General features: G+C 41.5%; 3 protein-coding genes across 3 annotated transcripts; all 3 read left to right on the top strand.

Annotated features, from left to right (window-relative positions):
- Window positions 1–402: 402 nt before the first annotated feature.
- lsm14b (LSM family member 14B) lies at window positions 403–2,500 on the top strand (the record flags this gene model as incomplete). The annotated part of the gene is made up of 7 exons (XM_080468555.1): window positions 403–523; window positions 615–796; window positions 848–947; window positions 1,056–1,205; window positions 1,535–1,696; window positions 2,119–2,239; window positions 2,353–2,500. The coding sequence occupies 7 exons, from the start codon at window positions 403–405 to the stop codon at window positions 2,498–2,500; spliced, it is 984 nt and encodes a 327-aa protein (XP_080324681.1).
- Window positions 2,501–3,555: 1,055 nt separating this feature from the next.
- On the top strand, window positions 3,556–13,153 carry LOC308113807 (calcium-responsive transactivator-like). The gene is made up of 11 exons (XM_080470284.1): window positions 3,556–3,662; window positions 4,451–4,527; window positions 4,617–4,701; window positions 4,811–4,943; window positions 5,325–5,573; window positions 6,354–6,518; window positions 9,337–9,438; window positions 9,915–10,007; window positions 10,152–10,271; window positions 10,364–10,491; window positions 11,278–13,153. The coding sequence occupies exons 1-11, from the start codon at window positions 3,594–3,596 to the stop codon at window positions 11,302–11,304; spliced, it is 1,248 nt and encodes a 415-aa protein (XP_080326410.1). The 5' UTR covers window positions 3,556–3,593; the 3' UTR covers window positions 11,305–13,153.
- Window positions 13,154–14,349: 1,196 nt separating this feature from the next.
- Window positions 14,350–17,732, top strand: mtg2 (mitochondrial ribosome-associated GTPase 2). The gene is made up of 6 exons (XM_080468742.1): window positions 14,350–14,835; window positions 15,648–15,795; window positions 16,012–16,127; window positions 16,220–16,438; window positions 16,537–16,675; window positions 16,907–17,732. The coding sequence occupies exons 1-6, from the start codon at window positions 14,608–14,610 to the stop codon at window positions 17,290–17,292; spliced, it is 1,236 nt and encodes a 411-aa protein (XP_080324868.1). The 5' UTR covers window positions 14,350–14,607; the 3' UTR covers window positions 17,293–17,732.
- The last annotated feature ends 434 nt before the right edge of the window (window positions 17,733–18,166 follow it).

The raw sequence follows: 18,166 nt of genomic DNA, 5'->3' as shown, positions 1-18,166 counted from the left end.
AAACATGAAAATTCTAAAGACCCAGTGATTGAACCTACGATATTCTCTCGCTATTAGGCAAGAATGCAAACCACTGCTCCGCCTTGCAGCACTTATGACATCCACACTTACACATTCACCTGTTTTTATGCACAGCAAGATAATCCATAAATATAAATCCATAATTTGTTATGGCATTTGAATTGCATTATGTCCGCTTACATGTAATGGAATTCCATAGTTTCATCTGCTTTTTAGATCATTTTTTTTTTCCTGGCTCAGCAGTTTCCTGTTACCAGGTGAAAGTAACTTTAATCAGTGGGCGTGGTTTAATTCACCTGTCGACGTCTATAAGTTGCTTGCTTCCGGTCTCTTCCATGCTTTGTGTGGATCTAAAGCATCAGTCCAAAACACTTTGCAGCCATGGCTTCATCAAGACCTTACATTGGTTGTAAAATCTGGTTAATTTCAAAAGCCCAAAATCGTTATGAAGGGATTTTGTATACAGTTGATGCAAGGAGCTCCACACTAGTGCTGGCTAAAGGTGAGTGGTCTAGAAGTCCTCCTACTGATTGAAAAATCATGTTAAAAAGTAGTTCATGGAACTCTTAGTGTCATCATTTTCTTTTAACTAGTCAGATGCTTTGGAACTGAAGGACGACCCACTGAGAGACCAACACCGCCCCAAGATGTTGTCTATGAATTCATCACATTCAGTGGAAATGATATTAAGGATATTGCACTCTGTGAACCTCCTCAACATGAACTACATCAAGATCCTGCGATCGTGCAGGTAGGGAACCTCTGTAACCTGAAGGTATGCTAAGCTTGGGGTTATGTTTTTAAATCATCTTTGGATCCCTTTCAGTCAAGTACACGTTCCTCAGGCTCAATGGGGATGTCTGCCTACGATCAGCTCGCTGCCAGCTCTCTGCTCAATCAACAGTGTGCTGCAGCTCTTGGCCTGGGTAAGACTGCAAATGTATGCAGCTTTAAATTGGCTGTAAAACCATACCACTGTCATTTCAAGTCGATTCCAAATATGGCTGCTTATGTTCTTCGTGCATGGCTTGTAGTTCCAGGGTTGCATGTTAGGAGGGGCCCCATGGTGGAAAAGGCTGTTCAAACTCTCCAGCTGGAGAGGAGTCAGCAGAGGAGATGTTTTACTGGGTTGCAGGAGGAGCAGTTTGACAGGAGGAAGCCCCAGGGAATCGGAGGATCAACAAGTATGCATGGCTGCTACAATTTAGAGGCAATACAATGCATGCACAAACCAAACTACAGTGAAACCTTATGAACTTTGGTGTTTTGCAGAGTTCATGCTTTTTTTTTTCTAATGAAATTATGCAGAAGATGAGAGTGCTTGTTTTTTTTTGTTTTTTTCTTGAGTGAGATTAGGCACAGGTGGGACTACTTCTCAGCAAGCAACTTGGCAACAGAATTGGGAAACCAGGCCACCACAAAGAAGACCGGGTAATTCATAATCATACAGGATTTCTCATAGACAGTGAGAATTTGATGTCTTAACATAACCTGCTTTCAAAAATGATTTTAGGACCTCGAAGGCGCAGGAACCGTGGTAGAGGCCAGCCGGGGGTGGCTAATGCGCCAGTCCCCATTCTCAAGTTTGACACAGACTTTGATTTTGATTTGTCAAATGCGCAGTTTATTAAGGAGGAGGTTGAGAGAGAGCGACAGAGCAGGGTGATTATAAAAGGTAGGTTACCAGCTGAAGTGCATTGCACGTCTGCTTTTTTTGTTAGTCTCGACCACTCCATCAGTTTGCTCTGTTAGTCATACTCTGAGAAACACACTTCTGAAGCCTCTTGAATATTTGAAGTGGCTAAACGGGAGCAGGTCTGTTCTGAAATGAATTAATTGTGCTTTTTGGTGCCGTCATGTTTCTGAGAAGTCTCCGTGAGAAGCAGGTTGCTGCAATTTAAACCGACACAAGCCTAAGCTAAGCAGCTGTCTTGCAGAATCCATTCTCCCCTGTTCAGCATGAATGTTTCACTGTGGGATATAAGGAGGATGAAATGAGCACAGCAGCTGTGAATCTGCTTTTTAAGACGCGTTCACCTGTCATGGCCATCGAGGTTGAAAGAGTCTGCTATAGTTGGATAATGTTTCTGCTCACAGATGGAAGTTATGAGAAGGAAGGATTGCTATTGGCTGCACAGGATGAGCTTTCAGGACCAAAATGGTACTATGACAAAGCAAAGTCTTTTTTTGACAACATCTCATCTGATGGTGACTTCAGGTAGTGACTTTTCCCTGTTTACTCTCAAATTAATATTTCCAGTGATGTAAAGCTGCAGATTTATGCCTTTTTTCTTTTTCTTTTTTTTTTTTAAATTCAATCAATGCTTTCAGACAAACCTGGGCAGAGGAGAGGAAGCGCAATTTGGAGACTTTTGGTTTTCCTGGACGCTATCTGAGGGGCCAGGGCTTTAGAGGTGGATACGCTAGAGGAAGAGGACGAGGCACAGCTTTGCTGGCTCAAAGAATTGGGACTGGATGACTGAAGAGCACACTTCCAATACCAAGTCACTTGAGTAAACCTTACTTCCAGTGATTTCCTTCCGTGATGAGGCTCGGCTGATTATATGTATTTTTTTGTTTCTGTCCCTGTAGCAGATTTCCTGTTCCCCATATTGCCTGAGAGTTTTCTTTCCAGTGGATTTTTTTTTTTTTTTTTTTTTTTTTAAAGTGCACATTTAGTTGAATAGGCATGGGGAATTGTTTTGGTAAATTTTCTGTAAAGGTTAATACACTCAGTGCTTGAGAGTAGGACTCTTATTTGTATGTTCAAAATCAATCTAATAACTAAGCCTGTCTGTGTGACTTGCTTTATTGTGATATCCTGAAGCAACAAGTCGGAATGTAAAAATGTATATGCAGTTTTATCAGGTCAAACATTAGGACGTTTAAAAGGAGGCTTTATTAATTATTTTTTTGGGTTTAAAATGCTTATTGATTTGGAAAAGCATTACTGGGGTTGTGAATCTTCGCCTTTGTCTTTTTGGTTTTGACTTTAGTTTTGTGATGATGAAAGGGAAGCTTGTTAATGTCCCTGATTCAGAGTCTGGGGAAGTTAAATGCTGGGAAAAGATGTCAAGTGCATAGTACGGCAGAAATAAAGACTTGCTAATCACTTCGTGGTGTAGAGGGCTTTTTTTTATTTTTTTATTTTGAGTCGCAAGCAACATAATAGATATCGCTCCTTAGAGCTTTTGCACAATGTGGACTGATTGGCTCTGTTGAATCAAAGGATGCCCCGTCTACAGTGAGAGTAGAGCGGTAGGCTACTCACTGTCCGGGCGATACCAAAACCGAGGGAGAGGTTCCTCTTTGTTGTAGTGGTTTATCGATCTGTCGTTATTTAGGAGGCGGTCATAAATAAAATCAAAAAAAAATCCCGTTAAAACATATTTTAATCCAACAAAGCAAGCGTGTTTTTTTTTATTTGTCCTTCATGATGACGGTGATTTCGAATACCAAATACCCCCATTTCCTATTGAATGGAGAAACTATGTAACTAAATAGAGGGCTGCGCTCGAGATAATAAATATTGGGGGGGGAAAAAGAAGCGCTTTTATATCCCATATGAGAAAATGTCGGTGGCGTTTTCATCTGCGCGCCCCAGGAGTAAAGGGGAGGTGACACAGCAAATGATCCAGAAGGTAACAATTACAAAAAAAAAAAAAAATCTTGCAGTGTCGTGCTTTTAAAAGATCCTTGTATGGAGGATGCGAGTGCATGGGGTGAGTGTGACATCTTCCCTCCAGTGCAGAGAAAGTAGCCTGTGGTGATCATCAAAGAAATGGCAACTGGTATTGTAAGGCTATGGCCGGTTGAAGGTGCGAACCAAACAAAGCCATAACCGTGATGGAGACGTGCGATGGCTGGATAAGATCTCCACAGGACGCGCGCTTCCCTGGGACGCTGTCAGCGCAGCCGATTCCTCAGAATGTGTTGCAATTGAATATATATATATATATAAAACCTGGATTTGAGTTTGCGAGGATTTTGAAGGCTAAACGCATTAGTTTGGGTCGAGGTTTTACATCTCAACATTGTTGTCCTCTGTAGAATGGGCTTTAGTCGTTTAATATCCTCCTTACCTCGCAAAAAAAATAATTTAATCAAAGGCTTTTCTGAAAATGTAGCGCACGACAAAGCTGTGTCCTCATTTAATCCACAACTACAGCTTTTATATAGAATATTTTGCTTTTGCCATATAGCACACCCTGAAGACAGACTCCTTGAAAAGCTGTTCTAGATGAAGACAGTGGAACTTATTTTTGGTATCATTATGGGCAAAGAAAAAAAAAAACCCCAGTGACGTGACCCAGAAAAAATCGGAATGTTAAACTTCTGAGAATTGAGGACAGCGGTTTCCTGGGGTAGTGAATTTGATATGCGCTGTGATTTGACATACAATGAACTAAAGCTGTGTTGTCTTCAAAAGATGCTGGATGAAAATCACCATTTAATACAATGTATAATGGATTACCAAAGTAAAGGGAAGACAGCTGAATGCACACAGTAAGAAATCTTTTTTTCCTTCTCACTTCCTGATCAGTGCTTGGTCCTCTTGACAATTGTTAAGCTCTGTCGTTTCTTGTTTTTGACAGATATCAGCAGATCCTGCACAGAAATCTTGTATATTTGGCCACGATAGCAGATTCAAATCAGAATATGCAGTCGCTACTACCTGCTGTAAGTGTCCTGGTATCACCGAAAAAAAGTACTGTATCTGCTCTCTGATCATAGGAGATCAAACGTTAAGTACACAAGCCAAGATTAGTCATGTCTCTTTAATTTTTAGCCACCCACTTCTAATATGTCCATGGGTCCAGGAGGGATGGGCCAGAGTGGGGGGCATGCTCCAGGAAACCTCAATGAGAACATGGCGTCAGGTTTGCCCCCAACGTCTATGATGCAGAGCCAAATGAGCAATGGTAAGAGTCCATTGCAGATGTGCATATGGCAGAGAGACCATGGTCCGTGTGTACATTCTTCCCACACAGATGCATCACTCCAGGTTGTCCGTTTGCCGTCTTGGGTTTCTGTCTGGTCTTGCGTTTGCTGCATGTCTGCCACAGTCGCTCTCATCCTCACTGCCTTATTTCCTCCCCGTATCTTTTGTCCCATAGATGATAGACCAGTGAAATTGTTGTTTGCAGTTATTTAGTAACCCTTTTTTGTTTAATTTTAATCTTTTCATTGCGTTTGTACATGCAAGGTCGCAGTAAAGATGAACTGAATGTGGTACCAAGTTCTAATCGTGACGTAGCACGGCATGTGTGCTGGCTGCTCTGACTGTGCGTATGTGTCGTCAGGCCCCAGCCATGCCCACATGCAGCAGCAGTCTGGTCAGGTGCAGTCGGCTATGCCCTCCACATCGCTCAGCCTGCCAGCAAGCAGCTATGGTAGCTCAGTCTCCGGCTACAGCCACCCTGCTCCCTCCTCCCAGGGAAGCATGATCCAGTGCCCTGGGCCTGGTTATGGCTCTGCCTCCTCTTCCTCCACCATGCCCTCATCCTCTTCTTCATCCTCCCGCAGCAACCTCAACATGCAGTCCAACCAAGGTGAGCCAGTTGTAGAGTAGCCTCCCACTAATCGTGAAATGAGCATACAACAATCTAGAATGAGGATCATTAATGTAGGATATTATATGATTGTGACAAATTTTGGGAGGGATATGATGCAAGATTTGACAATTAGGAATTAAAATTCAAGTGTTTGGGGTGAAATATATGGTAGAAGAGCAGAATGATTTTTGATTCACTTTTGAATGTTTTTAAAACTCAGAACTTTGATTGTGCTTGGAAGAATTCCATACATGGACAGCTGATGTCAGTTTTTTTTTTTTTTTTTTTTTTTACACTGCCCTCATGTGTAATGATAAAAATAACCAAACGCATTCAGTTCATCAGAGAGGTGTCCTGCCTCCTCCCTTCTCCTTTTTTCTGCAGGTTTAACTGCTGCTAATTTTTAACTGCTAAACCCTGAGATGCAGCCCTTCCTCCCTTGGATGCCTATTATTTTTAATAGCCCTGTATTTTGTCGCTACTGGGTTTGTTTGCAAATTAAACTTGAGCGCAGCATCCTGAATTCATCTCTTTTTTTTTTTTTTTTTCATTTGATACCGGTCTGATTGCTACTAATCCCTTTCCGATTTTCCTTGTGCCCAGATTACCATGGAGCTCCCTCTGCATCTGTTTGTTTGTTTTAATTATACACATTGGTACCACTTTGAGATCTGAGACTGCTGCATATCATGTTGAAAGCCAACACGCAGATGAGGTTTTCCTCTGTATCCTAACGTATTGAGATCTCTCGCCCCAATTATCGCACCTCCTTCCCAGTCTCCATGATGCAGCAACAATCTGCCACTCCACACTACTCATCAGGCCAGGCCGGGGGTCAACATTATCAGGGACAACAAGCCATGGGTATGATGGGTCAGGGCAGTCAAGGGAACAGCATGATGTCTCAGAGGCCCATGGGATCGTACCGCTCTTCTCAACAAGGTAAGGTGGTAGAACCTTTTCACTGTCTCGGTGAGATTGTTTGGATTGTGTTTTAAAGGTGTATGCATGGGTTTTACTGATGGGAAAAGTTCAAGAGGTTTTCTGGTGTTTTGAGAGTGTCCTTAGGAACCAGTTTCTACTGGGACGCTACCGTTTTCACAAAAATGCAGTGAATAAGATTACGTAGCATGCGAAGTCAACATCTGCAAGTGCATGTCTACTTGTGAATTCCTGCAGCTTTCAAAAGACAAAGACGCACATCAAGTGACAAGTGTCACGTTCTGTTTCTGCCTCTGCAAATCACTGAGCTGGTTATGTCAGTGTGTGCCTAATTATAGCTCCACGCTGTCCTGTTACGTCCTCTGAAGAGTGCAGACTAGGCACGTAGGGACTTGGAAATATGAAGAAAAAAAATAAGAGAGAATTTCAGGGCAGCAGGCCATGGTTGTATGTCCTTATTCACCCTATTATCCTCGCACGACTGGGTTTAGTGTTTCTATTGAGAATCATGTTATAGAATCGTTGTGTTCCAAGCTAAGCTGGGTGATTTGCTCTGCCGCCTTTCCCTCATGGGTTTGTTGCTTGGGGGACTTTTATTAACTATATGGAGTTTGTTAAAACCGGCAGCATAAAACACGTTTTCAAGGACTTGCTTAGCTTTTATTGCACAAGCTCGGGTGATTATGTCCTACATGGTTGTTCATGTCTATATGGAAGCACTTGGGGACCAATAAGAAGACGAGACTGTGCTCTTTGTTGCATCTTGCGCAGAGCGTTTTGTTCTGCTTTTTGTCTGAAATGGAATCTGGAGTTTCTGCACACCAGCACCAAGCAGAGATCAGATTCTCCCTGATAGCTGTCAGTCTGTTGTTATAAATTTCTCCTCAAATCACAGCTTTGTGTCATTTTTCACGGAATTATACTTTCCTCAGTCTGAATCATGTTTCTATCATTTTTGCTGGCCAATCAAATTATGCTATATATGATATATATACAGGTACTTCTCAAAAAATTAGCATATTGTGATAAAGTTCATTATTTTCCATAATGTAATGATAAAAATTAGACTTTCATATATTTTAGATTCATTACACACAACTGAAGTAGGTCAAGCCTTTTATTGATTTAATATAGATGATTTTGGCAAAAAAGTAAAGAAAAACCAAAAATCCCCATCTCAAAAAATTTGCATATTTCATCTGACCAATAAAAGAAAAGTGTTTTTAATACAAAAAAAAGTCCATCTTCAAATAATTATGTTCAGTTATGCATTCAATACTTGGTCGGGAATCCTTTTGCAGAAATGACTGCTTCAATGCGGCGTGGCATGGAGTCAATCAGCCGGTGGCACTGCTCAGGTGTTATGGAGGCCCAGGATGCTTTGATAGCGGCCTTAAGCTCATCCACAGTGTTGGGTCTGGTGTCTCTCAACTTCCTCTTCACAATATCCCACATATTCTCAATGGGGTTCAGGTCAGGAGAGTTGGCGGGCCAATCGAGCACAGTAATACCATGGTCAGTAAACCATTTGCCAGTGGTTTTGGCACTGTGAGCAGGTGCCAGGTCATGCTGAAAAAGGAAATCTTCATCTCCATAAAGCTTTTCAGCAGATGGAAGCATGAAGTGCTCCAAAATCTCCTGATAGCTAGCTGCATTGACCCTGCCCTTGATAAAACAAAGTGGACCAACACCAGCAGCTGACATGGCACCCCAGACCATCACTGACTGTGGGTACTTGACACTGGACTTCAGGCATTTTGGCATGTCCTTCTCCCCAGTCTTCCTCCAGACTCTGGAACCTTTATTTCCGAATGACATGCAAAATTTGCTTTCATCCGAAAAAAGTACTTTGGACCACTGAGCAACAGTCCAGTGCTTCTTCTCTGTAGCCCAGGTCAGGCGCTTCTGCCGCTGTTTCTTGTTCAAAAGTGGCTTGACCTGGGGAATGCGGCACCTGTAGCCCATTTCCTGCACACGCCTGTGCACGGTGGCTCTGGATGTTTCCACTCCAGACTCAGTCCACTGCTTCCGCAGGTCCCCCAAGGTCTGGAATCGGTCCTTCTCCACAATCTTCCTCAGGGTCCGGTCACCTCTACTGGTTGTGCAGCGTTTTCTGCCACACTTTTCTCTTCCCACAGACTTCCCACTGAGGTGCCTTGATACAGCACTCTGGGAACAGCCTATTCGCTCAGAAATTTCTTTTTGTGTCTTACCCTCTTGCTTGAGGGTGTCAATGTTGGCCTTCTGGACAGCAGTCAGGTCGGCGGTCTTACCCATGATTGCGGTTTTGAGTAATGAAACAGCTGGGAGGTTTTAAAAGCCTCAGGAATCTTTTGCAGGTGTTTAGAGTTAATTCGTTGATTCAAGGGTGGGTGTGGTGCTCCAGATGATTAGGTTAATATCTCATTTAGAGTACCTTTTCATGATATGCTAATTTTTTGAGATGGGGATTTTTGGTTTTTCTTTACTTTTTTGCCAAAATCATCTATATTAAATCAATAAAAGGCTTGAACTACTTCAGTTGTGTGTAATGAATCTAAAATATATGAAAGTCTAATTTTTATCATTACATTATGGAAAATAATGAACTTTATCACAATATGCAAATTTTTTGAGAAGTACCTGTATATATGAACAACCCATATAAAATATTTGAGTACACAAATCATTTTACACAAAGCAGTACATTTGTTATATTACATTTTTTTTTCATTCAAACCTATTGAGAGTAGTCTGCCAAAGCCTCCTTAGTATCCAACCCAGCACCAAATTGGTCCAACCAGCTGTTTAACCGATCGTGGTGTCGCCTGTCTTGCAGGATCTGCACAGCAGTACATGGGACAAGACGAGTTCTACGGAGAGCAGTATGGACACACTCAGAGCTCCAGCAAGCCCATTAAGCAGCAGTATTACCCAGATGGTAATCATGCACATTCATAAACTTCATACACACAGCTCTCAAAACACACAAAAACCTCACTCCAGGTCACACAGCAGCGCCCTCCCCAGGACAGAGTCATACTTACTGCTGAAGCTTTAGCTCTTTCTTCCTGCTGTTGATTACTTCTCTTATTGTAAGAGGAAAAAGTATCGCAAAAGACTCGCAAAAGTCTGATATTACGTGTTCACGGTGTCTGTGTCCATACTGTCCCCTTTGGTGTGCCGAAATTTCAGATTTCCTAAAGGGCAGCGTGTTGAGGGGAGGGAATGTAAAAACCTTTTGCTTTGTGCAAAATTATGATGAGAAGTCTGCAAGTGCAGTCTTAGGATGTATTATTGCCATTGCGCGTGTTGTTAAAGTTTGGGCTGTAATCTGTGGATAATAATTCTGTGTGTTACTGTGTTTTACTTTAGAAGAGAAGAGTTTTTGTGTGTGTTGAATCATGTTCTTTACAGGTCATGGGGACTATTCATATCAACAGTCTTCATATGGTGAGCAAGGCTATGACAGGTCATTTGACGAGACTTCACAACATTACTATGAAGGAGGTAACTTTTTTTTTTTTAAGTTTCTCGCACAGAAAGAGTTTCAGTTTGGCTTAATTCTTCCAAAACAGAACCCAAAAAAAAAAAAGAATTGGTATGTAAACAGGAATGTAATGGCTCGCGTGTAATTAACTTGCATGACTGCAGGTAATTCTCAGTACAGTCAGCAACAGGCTCAGTATCAGCAGAGCTCTGGCCAGCAGCAACCCTTCAGCCAGCAGCAGTATTCCTCTCAACAAGGCTACAGCGGGCAGCCACAGGGATACGGTGAGAACAGCCCATCCTTTCTATATTCAGGCAAAAATACACACCCACACGGAAAGAATAAACACCAACTTATTATTACTCCTTCGCAACAGGTCCTGGACAGGGAGGATCCTCCCAGTATTCACAGTATCAACAGGGACAAAGCCAACAATATGGATCCTACCGCACTTCCCAGGGAGGCCCGGGAGCACAGACACAGAGGCCCTACGCCTATGAACAGGTATTTCAATAAGACCCCCCCCCCCAAAAAAAAGACACATTAATAATATATTTAATTAAGAAGACTTGCTTTTTATCATGGCTGTGACATTTTTTGCTTGACAAAGTAAGTTCTTCTAATTAAATTGTGTGTTTGCATATATAATGGATGACAGTCTTTTACTTTTTAGGAAGAGTGATGAATTCGTCCTTTGTAGCAAAAAAAAAAAAAAAAAAGGTATTGAGCTGATTCATGTGAGAATAATGCACAAAATGGGTTTATTAACTATTATGCAATCCTCTTTTAATTTTGTGGATTTAAAAAAATTTAATTAGAAATAAAAAAAAAAGTATAAAGTTTGTGGCATAAAACCTTGCAGGAGTTCATTTTAGTAAAGATTCCTACTCGCTCTATCTGTTTCCGTCCTTGTCACCAAACAAATCTCCATCTTCCTATTATTTAATTTCTTTTGTGTCTTTCTTTTTTCTTGTTATTGCTTTCATTTTTGATAAATAACCAAAACTTTCAATTCCCAAACTAGAATTTTAAATGTTAAGATCCTGAAAATTCTATAATGTTTGGTAGGTTTGATGATGTCTCAAGTGGTTAAATAGTTTTTTGAAAATATTCATTAAAAATACTTATGGATATTTAATCTGAGGAGGGCATGAGGGTTAAAATAGATATGCTTTTAGTATGTGTTTGGAAATAAAAAAAGAAAGGAGGGGGGGGGGGGGGGGGGGCCAAACTGAATACAATTTATGAAATCTCAGTCAGTTTTTCAGTTTATGTCGTTTTACATTTCAGGGCCAGTATGGAAACTATCAGCAATAAGGCACCACACTGTTTTGTGAAGGCAGTGAGAGCTGGAGCGGTTCAGCGGTTAACCTGCTGGACAGAAGAATAGAAGTTCTGGCTCCATCAGATTCATTATCCTTCCATTATTCAGTCAAGTCATGTATTTTCTATTTTTTTTTTTTTTTTGTAAAGGATTGTAGCTGATAAACAATAACTACCAATCATCGATGAAAAGTCGGGATGCTTGTTGACATATTTGAAAGATTCCCGATAAGGGGAACAAAAGGAGCAGTAGATATTAGTGTCGGTAAACTTGAGAACATTCTTCTTTTTCTTTCTTGCTGTAGCCATTTATTCTCATCCTCGCTCCTACATTTAGAGTTTATTTTTACTTTACAAGCGTTTTGATATTCGCAGTACTTTATTTCTGCACAGAACAGGACTTTACTTTGTGAGACTGCTATCAAAAAAAACAACCCCGAAACAAATTAGCCTTGAAGCAAATGTACCCTGATGTTTGCTTAATACACTATATAGGCCCAGCTCTTGCTGTAATCCTGTAATCCCTCGCGGTAACACTGTTATATCTCTTGATAAGGGTTATTAAATTTATGAAGGGGAAAATGTTTGGGTGTTCAGCCTTGCTGGATCAGCAGGTTTGTCTGTGTTTGTCAAACTGTGATGTGTTGCTGTGTGGTCTAACATTCTGTGTTTTCACTCTCAACATGCGTCTTACCGCAGTAATAGACATGAAACGTAGCTGACTGATCGAGAGTTAAAATGTATGTCATTGTCCATGATAATCCTCCATTGTGATAGTGTTTTGGACACTATATTTTCAGTCGTATCACTCCACACAGACATGAATAGAAGCTATTGTTCAGAGTTGGGGGGGGAAAAAAAGAAAAAAGTGAGACACTCAGATGCCATTCAGAAATGGTTTCTTTTCCATAAACATGCATTGCCACTTTGTCTGCACTTTATTTTCCATTGACAGTGTCTATATTGTCTGATAGTTTGTACCGTTGTGTGATTCAGGCAGTTTTTAAACAAAACAATACTCCCAAAAAGCCAAAGTAACACGGGAAAACAATAGCACATCCTGCACCTCCACTTCAAATATGTGCAATACAATCATGTCGGTGAAGTCATACTTTATATATCATTACTAGGAGCTTCTCAACTTTAACTGCTAATATGATGGTCGTTTTAGGTAACGGTATTCAATATTATGTTGCAGGTTTCAAATGACGTGTGATATTTTGTATGTGTTTATGTGACTTGTGGACAGATGAGATGTATGTCGTCAGAAACATGAAGCGTTCTGCTAAATAATATCACAGTTTCAGGAGTATAATTTTAAATAAAAGTATATGCACTGCTCTTGTTTTATCTATCTGTCTGTCTGTCTGTCAGCACCTCTCATCCTTTCACAAGTCACCTTTTTTCTTGCAGTTTGGTCAGTCATGAAGAGTATTGGTGTGTTTGAAGGTCCAAGGTAGCAGTATCCTGTTGTAACACAACTTACCTCAGAGTAAAACATCAAAAATATTCAGTCATTTTGCAGGGGTGATTCAGAATAGGATATTCATGGCTGTCAAACAGCTAAATAACTCAACACTGACAATCACAGGCTTCTTTAAACTATACTGTTGTTGTTTTTTTTATCAGTGTCTCATTTTACTGTGAACTGATGGCAGTTGTGCGTGTGAGTGTGTGTGTGTGTGTGTGTGCAGATTTCTTAAAGAATGAGAGTCAAGTTAAATGTGCATTATCCAAATATGAATGTTATCTACTATCTATTGTAAAACTGCATTGCCTGATTTTTTTTTCTTCTGCTGTCTTTTGTTACAATTTGTGATATAAAAATAAATAAATAAACAAACGTTCACCTTTGGTGTGTCTGCATTTTGTGGATTTGTCAAGAAATGGTCCTAAATCACATGTTCACCTGCTTTGTCATATCAGTCTCTCAAAACTCGAAACTTCTCAATGCTCTGCTCGAACGCTTATCGTCACAACTCAGGGCCAATAGAGACCCCGATAATACATGTCTTTGAAATATGAAAGTGAGGCAACAAAAATGTAGAAAACTTTAGCATAACTCCAAATTGAACAGCAAGCCTAATCTCGGACAACTATCACGTGATTTATTACCAAACACACCACTTGTGCACCCAAGTACCTCCCTTGTGATTTTCATCACATTCAAAAGCTTACATGGAACGAGCGCCCAGGTTTTAGGGCCATCTGTGCTTTACAGTCGTGGAATTTAGAGTTTGTAATATTTTGGCTGCAAGTAAACATGGGGCAGACGTTTAGAAGCGCCTCTCTTTATATGGTAGTTCAGTTCATCACCATGACTCACAAAGTACAAGCCAAATTCTCTCTAACAACCTCGAACAATACTTCGCATTTGATGAGACTGAATTTGTGGCTATTCTGCTACACTGAGGTTGTTCATGTGTTCCCAGTAAGGTGGCTGCCTATTGCATACGGTTTAAAAAAAAAAAATTAGGAAATCATACTTCACGTAAATCAATTCAAGACTATACTTGGGAATTGGGCTTGAGGGTTTTTTTTGCGGGCCGGATTGTGGGCCGGGTTCGAATACCAGCTGGGCCTTTATGTGTGGAGTTTATATGTTCTCCCCATGCGTATGTGGGTTTCCTCCCACAGTCCAAAAACGTGCATGTGAGGTAAATTGATGACCCTAAATTGCACCTACATGTTAGTGTGCGTGGTTGTCTGACTCTCTGTGTTTGACCTGTCATGGACTGGTGATCTGTCCAAGGTGTACCTGTCTGTGTCTACTGTTTGATTTCGACTGGCACCATGTGACCCTCAATGGAATAAAGCTGTATTGAATGCGTATGGATGTGTTTCCCCACATATAACCTACACCTGTAGATCTTGTAATGGAATGGATATATATCTTATTTTGGAGTATTTCTAGCAGCGATGTTTTCCTTTCTTGGGCAATGGTGGCCAAGAGTTAGTTTAGTTACCTTCCTTCCCTTACTCAGTAGGTGGCGGTAGAGGACCACATACGAGCTGTTTTCAAACATTCCCTCCGCGGCTTCCGTAGTCACACCGCTGCATGCTGTAAGCATGTCAGCGTGCAGCGCTCCGGCGTCGCTTTTGTTTTTCCAAGGCTCAAAGTAATATACTGTGACTGTGAATCTTTTGTGGATTACCTTTAATAATTCTTAAGATCAGTGTCACTCGTGGTCTCGAGGGAGTTGAGTGTTGTCGCTGCTGGCCATGAGCACAGGGACGAGCAGCCGGGGTGACATTGACACACTGTTGTCAACTCCAGTCTATCTGCAGTAATCCAACATGTTCGCGGTGTTAAGAGTGTTTGCCCGGCGGAGGCCGCCCTCTGACCTGCTGGCCAGGTCGGTTCTAGGACGGGAGGTTGGAAGAGACGAGCTGCGGGGTCTGGGTCTCGGCTGGTCGGCTCTGTGCGGAGGGGAGGTGCGGCCCAGAGGCGTCAGCAGCTCCGCGGCGCGCTGCGCCAAAGCCCGAGGAAACTCCAATAAGGGAGAGATGTCCGAGAAGAAGCTGGTAGGCTTTTTAATCTGCGCTAATCAAGAATTATAAACGGTAAAGGATAAATGCACAACCCTCTAAACTGCAACCCCAATCATGCACCTGGCCCTGACGGATGTCCACAATTGATCAAATTCTACTGTTTTATTTAGTATTTAAACCATATTGACTCCTCATTGATTCCAAAATGTGTTATGTCGTATTTTGATTAGTTGATTTCATATAGTATTATGATATAGACCTATTTAAAAGTCACCAATATACAATTAAATAACAGTGTAATAAAGACTATTTTAAACCACGATTAGAACTGTTACAGCCTATATACTATAAAGTTCGGATATTTTCTATGTAAAAAAACAAACAAAAGAAATGTTAACTAGTGCCGCAAGAGTTACACTTATTGCCTATTTGCAGCTGTTATATCTTGTGACACAAAAGACATTCAGAAGTTTGAAAGTGTAACATGTTTGAAGCTCTCTGAGGAGAGCTCATCCACCCAAACTTGGAAAAATATTCGGTATAGTTTATTAAATATTTCTACGGGTTAGCTATATTTATTTCTGTTTATGTCTTCAGTGCCTGATTTAAAAAAACAAAACAAAACAAAAAAAACCCTTGCTTGTCTTTATGTCCTAAACATAAAGATTTCCTCCTAACATTTACCACTATGTCATACCGTTACATAAACATATATATTTCCTCCCTCCATTGCCAAATCATAAACAGTAGGTTTATTCATTTACTGTAATCTGCTATACTCTTAATAACTTTTTTTTTTTTTTTTTGCTGCTTCCCCGTGTGACTCTGCCTTTGTTGCCCCACAGACCCGTCACTTTGTGGACCACCGGCGTGTGAAGCTGGTGGCAGGCTCGGGCGGAAAAGGGGCTTGCAGCTTTCACAGTGAGCCCAGGAAGGAGTGGGGAGGCCCAGACGGAGGAAATGGAGGTGACGGAGGCAGCGTCATCATCAAGGGTGAGTTGCGGGCTCTTCGGTGGTCGTTATGAATTACTCGCAACGTCGATGTCACAGATCAGTGTTTCTGGGATTTTTGCTCAATGGGAATACAACTGACACACAATACAACATGGTGTCATCTCTATGGCGCTGCTGTCTCGGCTGTGATATTGACGACTTTTGTATTTGTCAAAGACGTGAAGACATCTGAAGATTTATTTCTTGTGTTTTCAGCTGACCGGTTGGTCAAGTCATTGGCGCAAGTAGTTCCTGTTTATAAGGGAGAAAACGGCCAATCGGGAAGCAGCAAGAACTGTTACGGTCGCAACGGCAACCCAACCTACATTAGTGTGAGTTGATGATTATCAACTGAATAGTGGACGTTACCTTTTTGGCATGATCCTTCCACTGATTACCTTTTTTTTTTTTATCGTTTATGAAGGTACCATTAGGAACTGTGGTGAAGGAGCAGGGTAAAACCATAGTGGATCTGGAAAAACAGGGCCAGGAGTACGTGGCTGTTTTCGGAGGAGCTGGAGGGAAAGGGAATCGATTCTTTCTATCAAATGAAAACCGTTCGCCGATGACATCCACCCCGGGCGGAGCAGGAGAGGAGCGCCTCCTTCAGCTGGAGCTCCGCACCATGGCTCATGCTGGACTGGTGGGAGAAAAGGACTTATTTTCTGAAGAGAACCTCGGCTGAGGACTTGTCCCCCCGATTGCACTGTGAAGAAATGCTTATCGTCTTTACCCCATCAGGTGGGGTTTCCAAATGCTGGCAAATCCTCACTTCTGAGGACCATCTCCAATGCCAGACCTGCTGTGGCTGCTTATCCTTTTACAACGCTCAACCCACACGTAGGAATCGTCGCGTACAGGGATCACGAGCAAGTTGCAGGTAGTTGATTGGAAGGTGGTCCGAATACAAGACAGTGTTTAGTTTAGTTTTTTCCACAAAACCTTTTCCTACATGAGTGAAAGGAATTGTTCTCTTATGTTCTGCCCAATGTGGTCATAACAATTTGGATCTCAGCTGATTGATGTATTAATTTTTTTTTCATATTGATTTCACTTTGAATTGTTGCTTATTTGCCTCAACGTGTTTTGCGCTCACCTTTTCTCAATGCAGTTGCCGACATACCGGGCATCATTCGCGGAGCCCATCTAAACCGAGGCTTGGGGATCTCCTTCCTGCGCCACATAGAGCGGTGCCGTTTCCTCCTCTTCGTGCTGGACCTGTCGGCTCCCGAGCCTTGGACCCAGCTGCAGGACCTCCGCTTTGAACTGGACCAGTATGAACCCGGCCTGTCGCAGCGGCCGCAGGCTGTTGTAGCCAACAAAATGGACCTACCCGAAGCTCGGGAAAAGCTTGAATTTTTGAAGAGCCGGGTCACCCAGAGGGTCATACCTGTGTCAGCTCTCACGGGACAAAACACAGAGGAGCTGATCCTCCACCTGAGAGAGTTATACGACGGATACCTCCAAGGAGAATGTACCAAAGCCACCAGGTGGTAGAAGTCCGACCACTCACAGACACGTCTTCTTTATATTTATCCCCAATTGGATTGTTTTAATAAATATTTAAATGCACAGAGTAATAGTTATTGTGTTATCCGTTGACATGCCTTCGATACGTTGAAAGCTTTAAGGGATTTATTCAAACCTATATTGTAGCCTAAAACAAACCGAAATCGCAGCTACATTTCCATACTAATTGCAAACAATAACACTTGCAAAGTGTTTGGTGGGTTCTGGCCAACAAAACCTCAAAAGTTCAGCCTACAAAAGGACGATATGGTGGATGAATAAATATGTGAATTATTTGTAAAGACAACAACTATGTTGTGAGTACAGACTGATGAAGAAAATGCATTACTTACATTATGTGAAGATGTTTGCAGTCACTAAGATAACTCACACTGACAGCAGATGAATAAACAATATAGTGTAATTTGAAATAACTGATCACTTTGTTTTATGAAATAACATTGATCTACAATTTATTTAGCGCTCTTCTTTGGCACAATTACAAAACTAACCAGCAGAGGGCGCGTGTCTCACATAACTTCATTTACTTCATAGAGAAGACAGAAGGCTCTCTTACTGTCCATCACATACAACAGTCAGGGGGATCAGATGTGTCTGGGCGGCCAAATAAAACTAAAATCAGAAATACCGACAAAAGTATCGTTTGTAGACTATTTATTGACGACAACTTAGTATTTCCGTTACAGAATCTGGAAAAGCACAACTGTGGGCTTGTGCTTTCTTTGACTGGAGAGTGCAGTGTCGTATTTTATTTGTGGCAGGTGCTTTTTATACTCATAAAACTGGTCCAGCTATTAGGACATAACTTGGAAACTACTTTAAAGGGAATTTTGGTCTTATT

This window comes from Lipophrys pholis (genome assembly GCF_963383615.2).
Source record: "Lipophrys pholis genome assembly, chromosome: 8".
Classification (NCBI taxonomy): domain Eukaryota; kingdom Metazoa; phylum Chordata; class Actinopteri; order Blenniiformes; family Blenniidae; genus Lipophrys; species Lipophrys pholis.
The sequence above is the reverse complement of the archived record's forward strand: the minus strand, read 5'-3'. Positions and strand labels throughout refer to the sequence as shown.

Bases quoted from the DNA above. Each gene is read 5' to 3' on its own strand.
- LOC308113807 (XM_080470284.1), top strand. From the start codon at position 3,594: ATGTCGGTGGCGTTTTCATCTGCGCGCCCCAGGAGTAAAGGGGAGGTG. The intron at 4,702-4,810 runs GTAAGTGTCCTG...TTTAATTTTTAG, and splicing joins TGCAGTCGCTACTACCTGCT to CCACCCACTTCTAATATGTC. The intron at 10,008-10,151 runs GTAACTTTTTTT...GCATGACTGCAG, and splicing joins ACAACATTACTATGAAGGAG to GTAATTCTCAGTACAGTCAG.
- mtg2 (XM_080468742.1), top strand. From the start codon at position 14,608: ATGTTCGCGGTGTTAAGAGTGTTTGCCCGGCGGAGGCCGCCCTCTGAC. The intron at 15,796-16,011 runs GTGAGTTGCGGG...TTGTGTTTTCAG, and splicing joins AGGCAGCGTCATCATCAAGG to CTGACCGGTTGGTCAAGTCA. The intron at 16,676-16,906 runs GTAGTTGATTGG...TTCTCAATGCAG, and splicing joins GGATCACGAGCAAGTTGCAG to TTGCCGACATACCGGGCATC.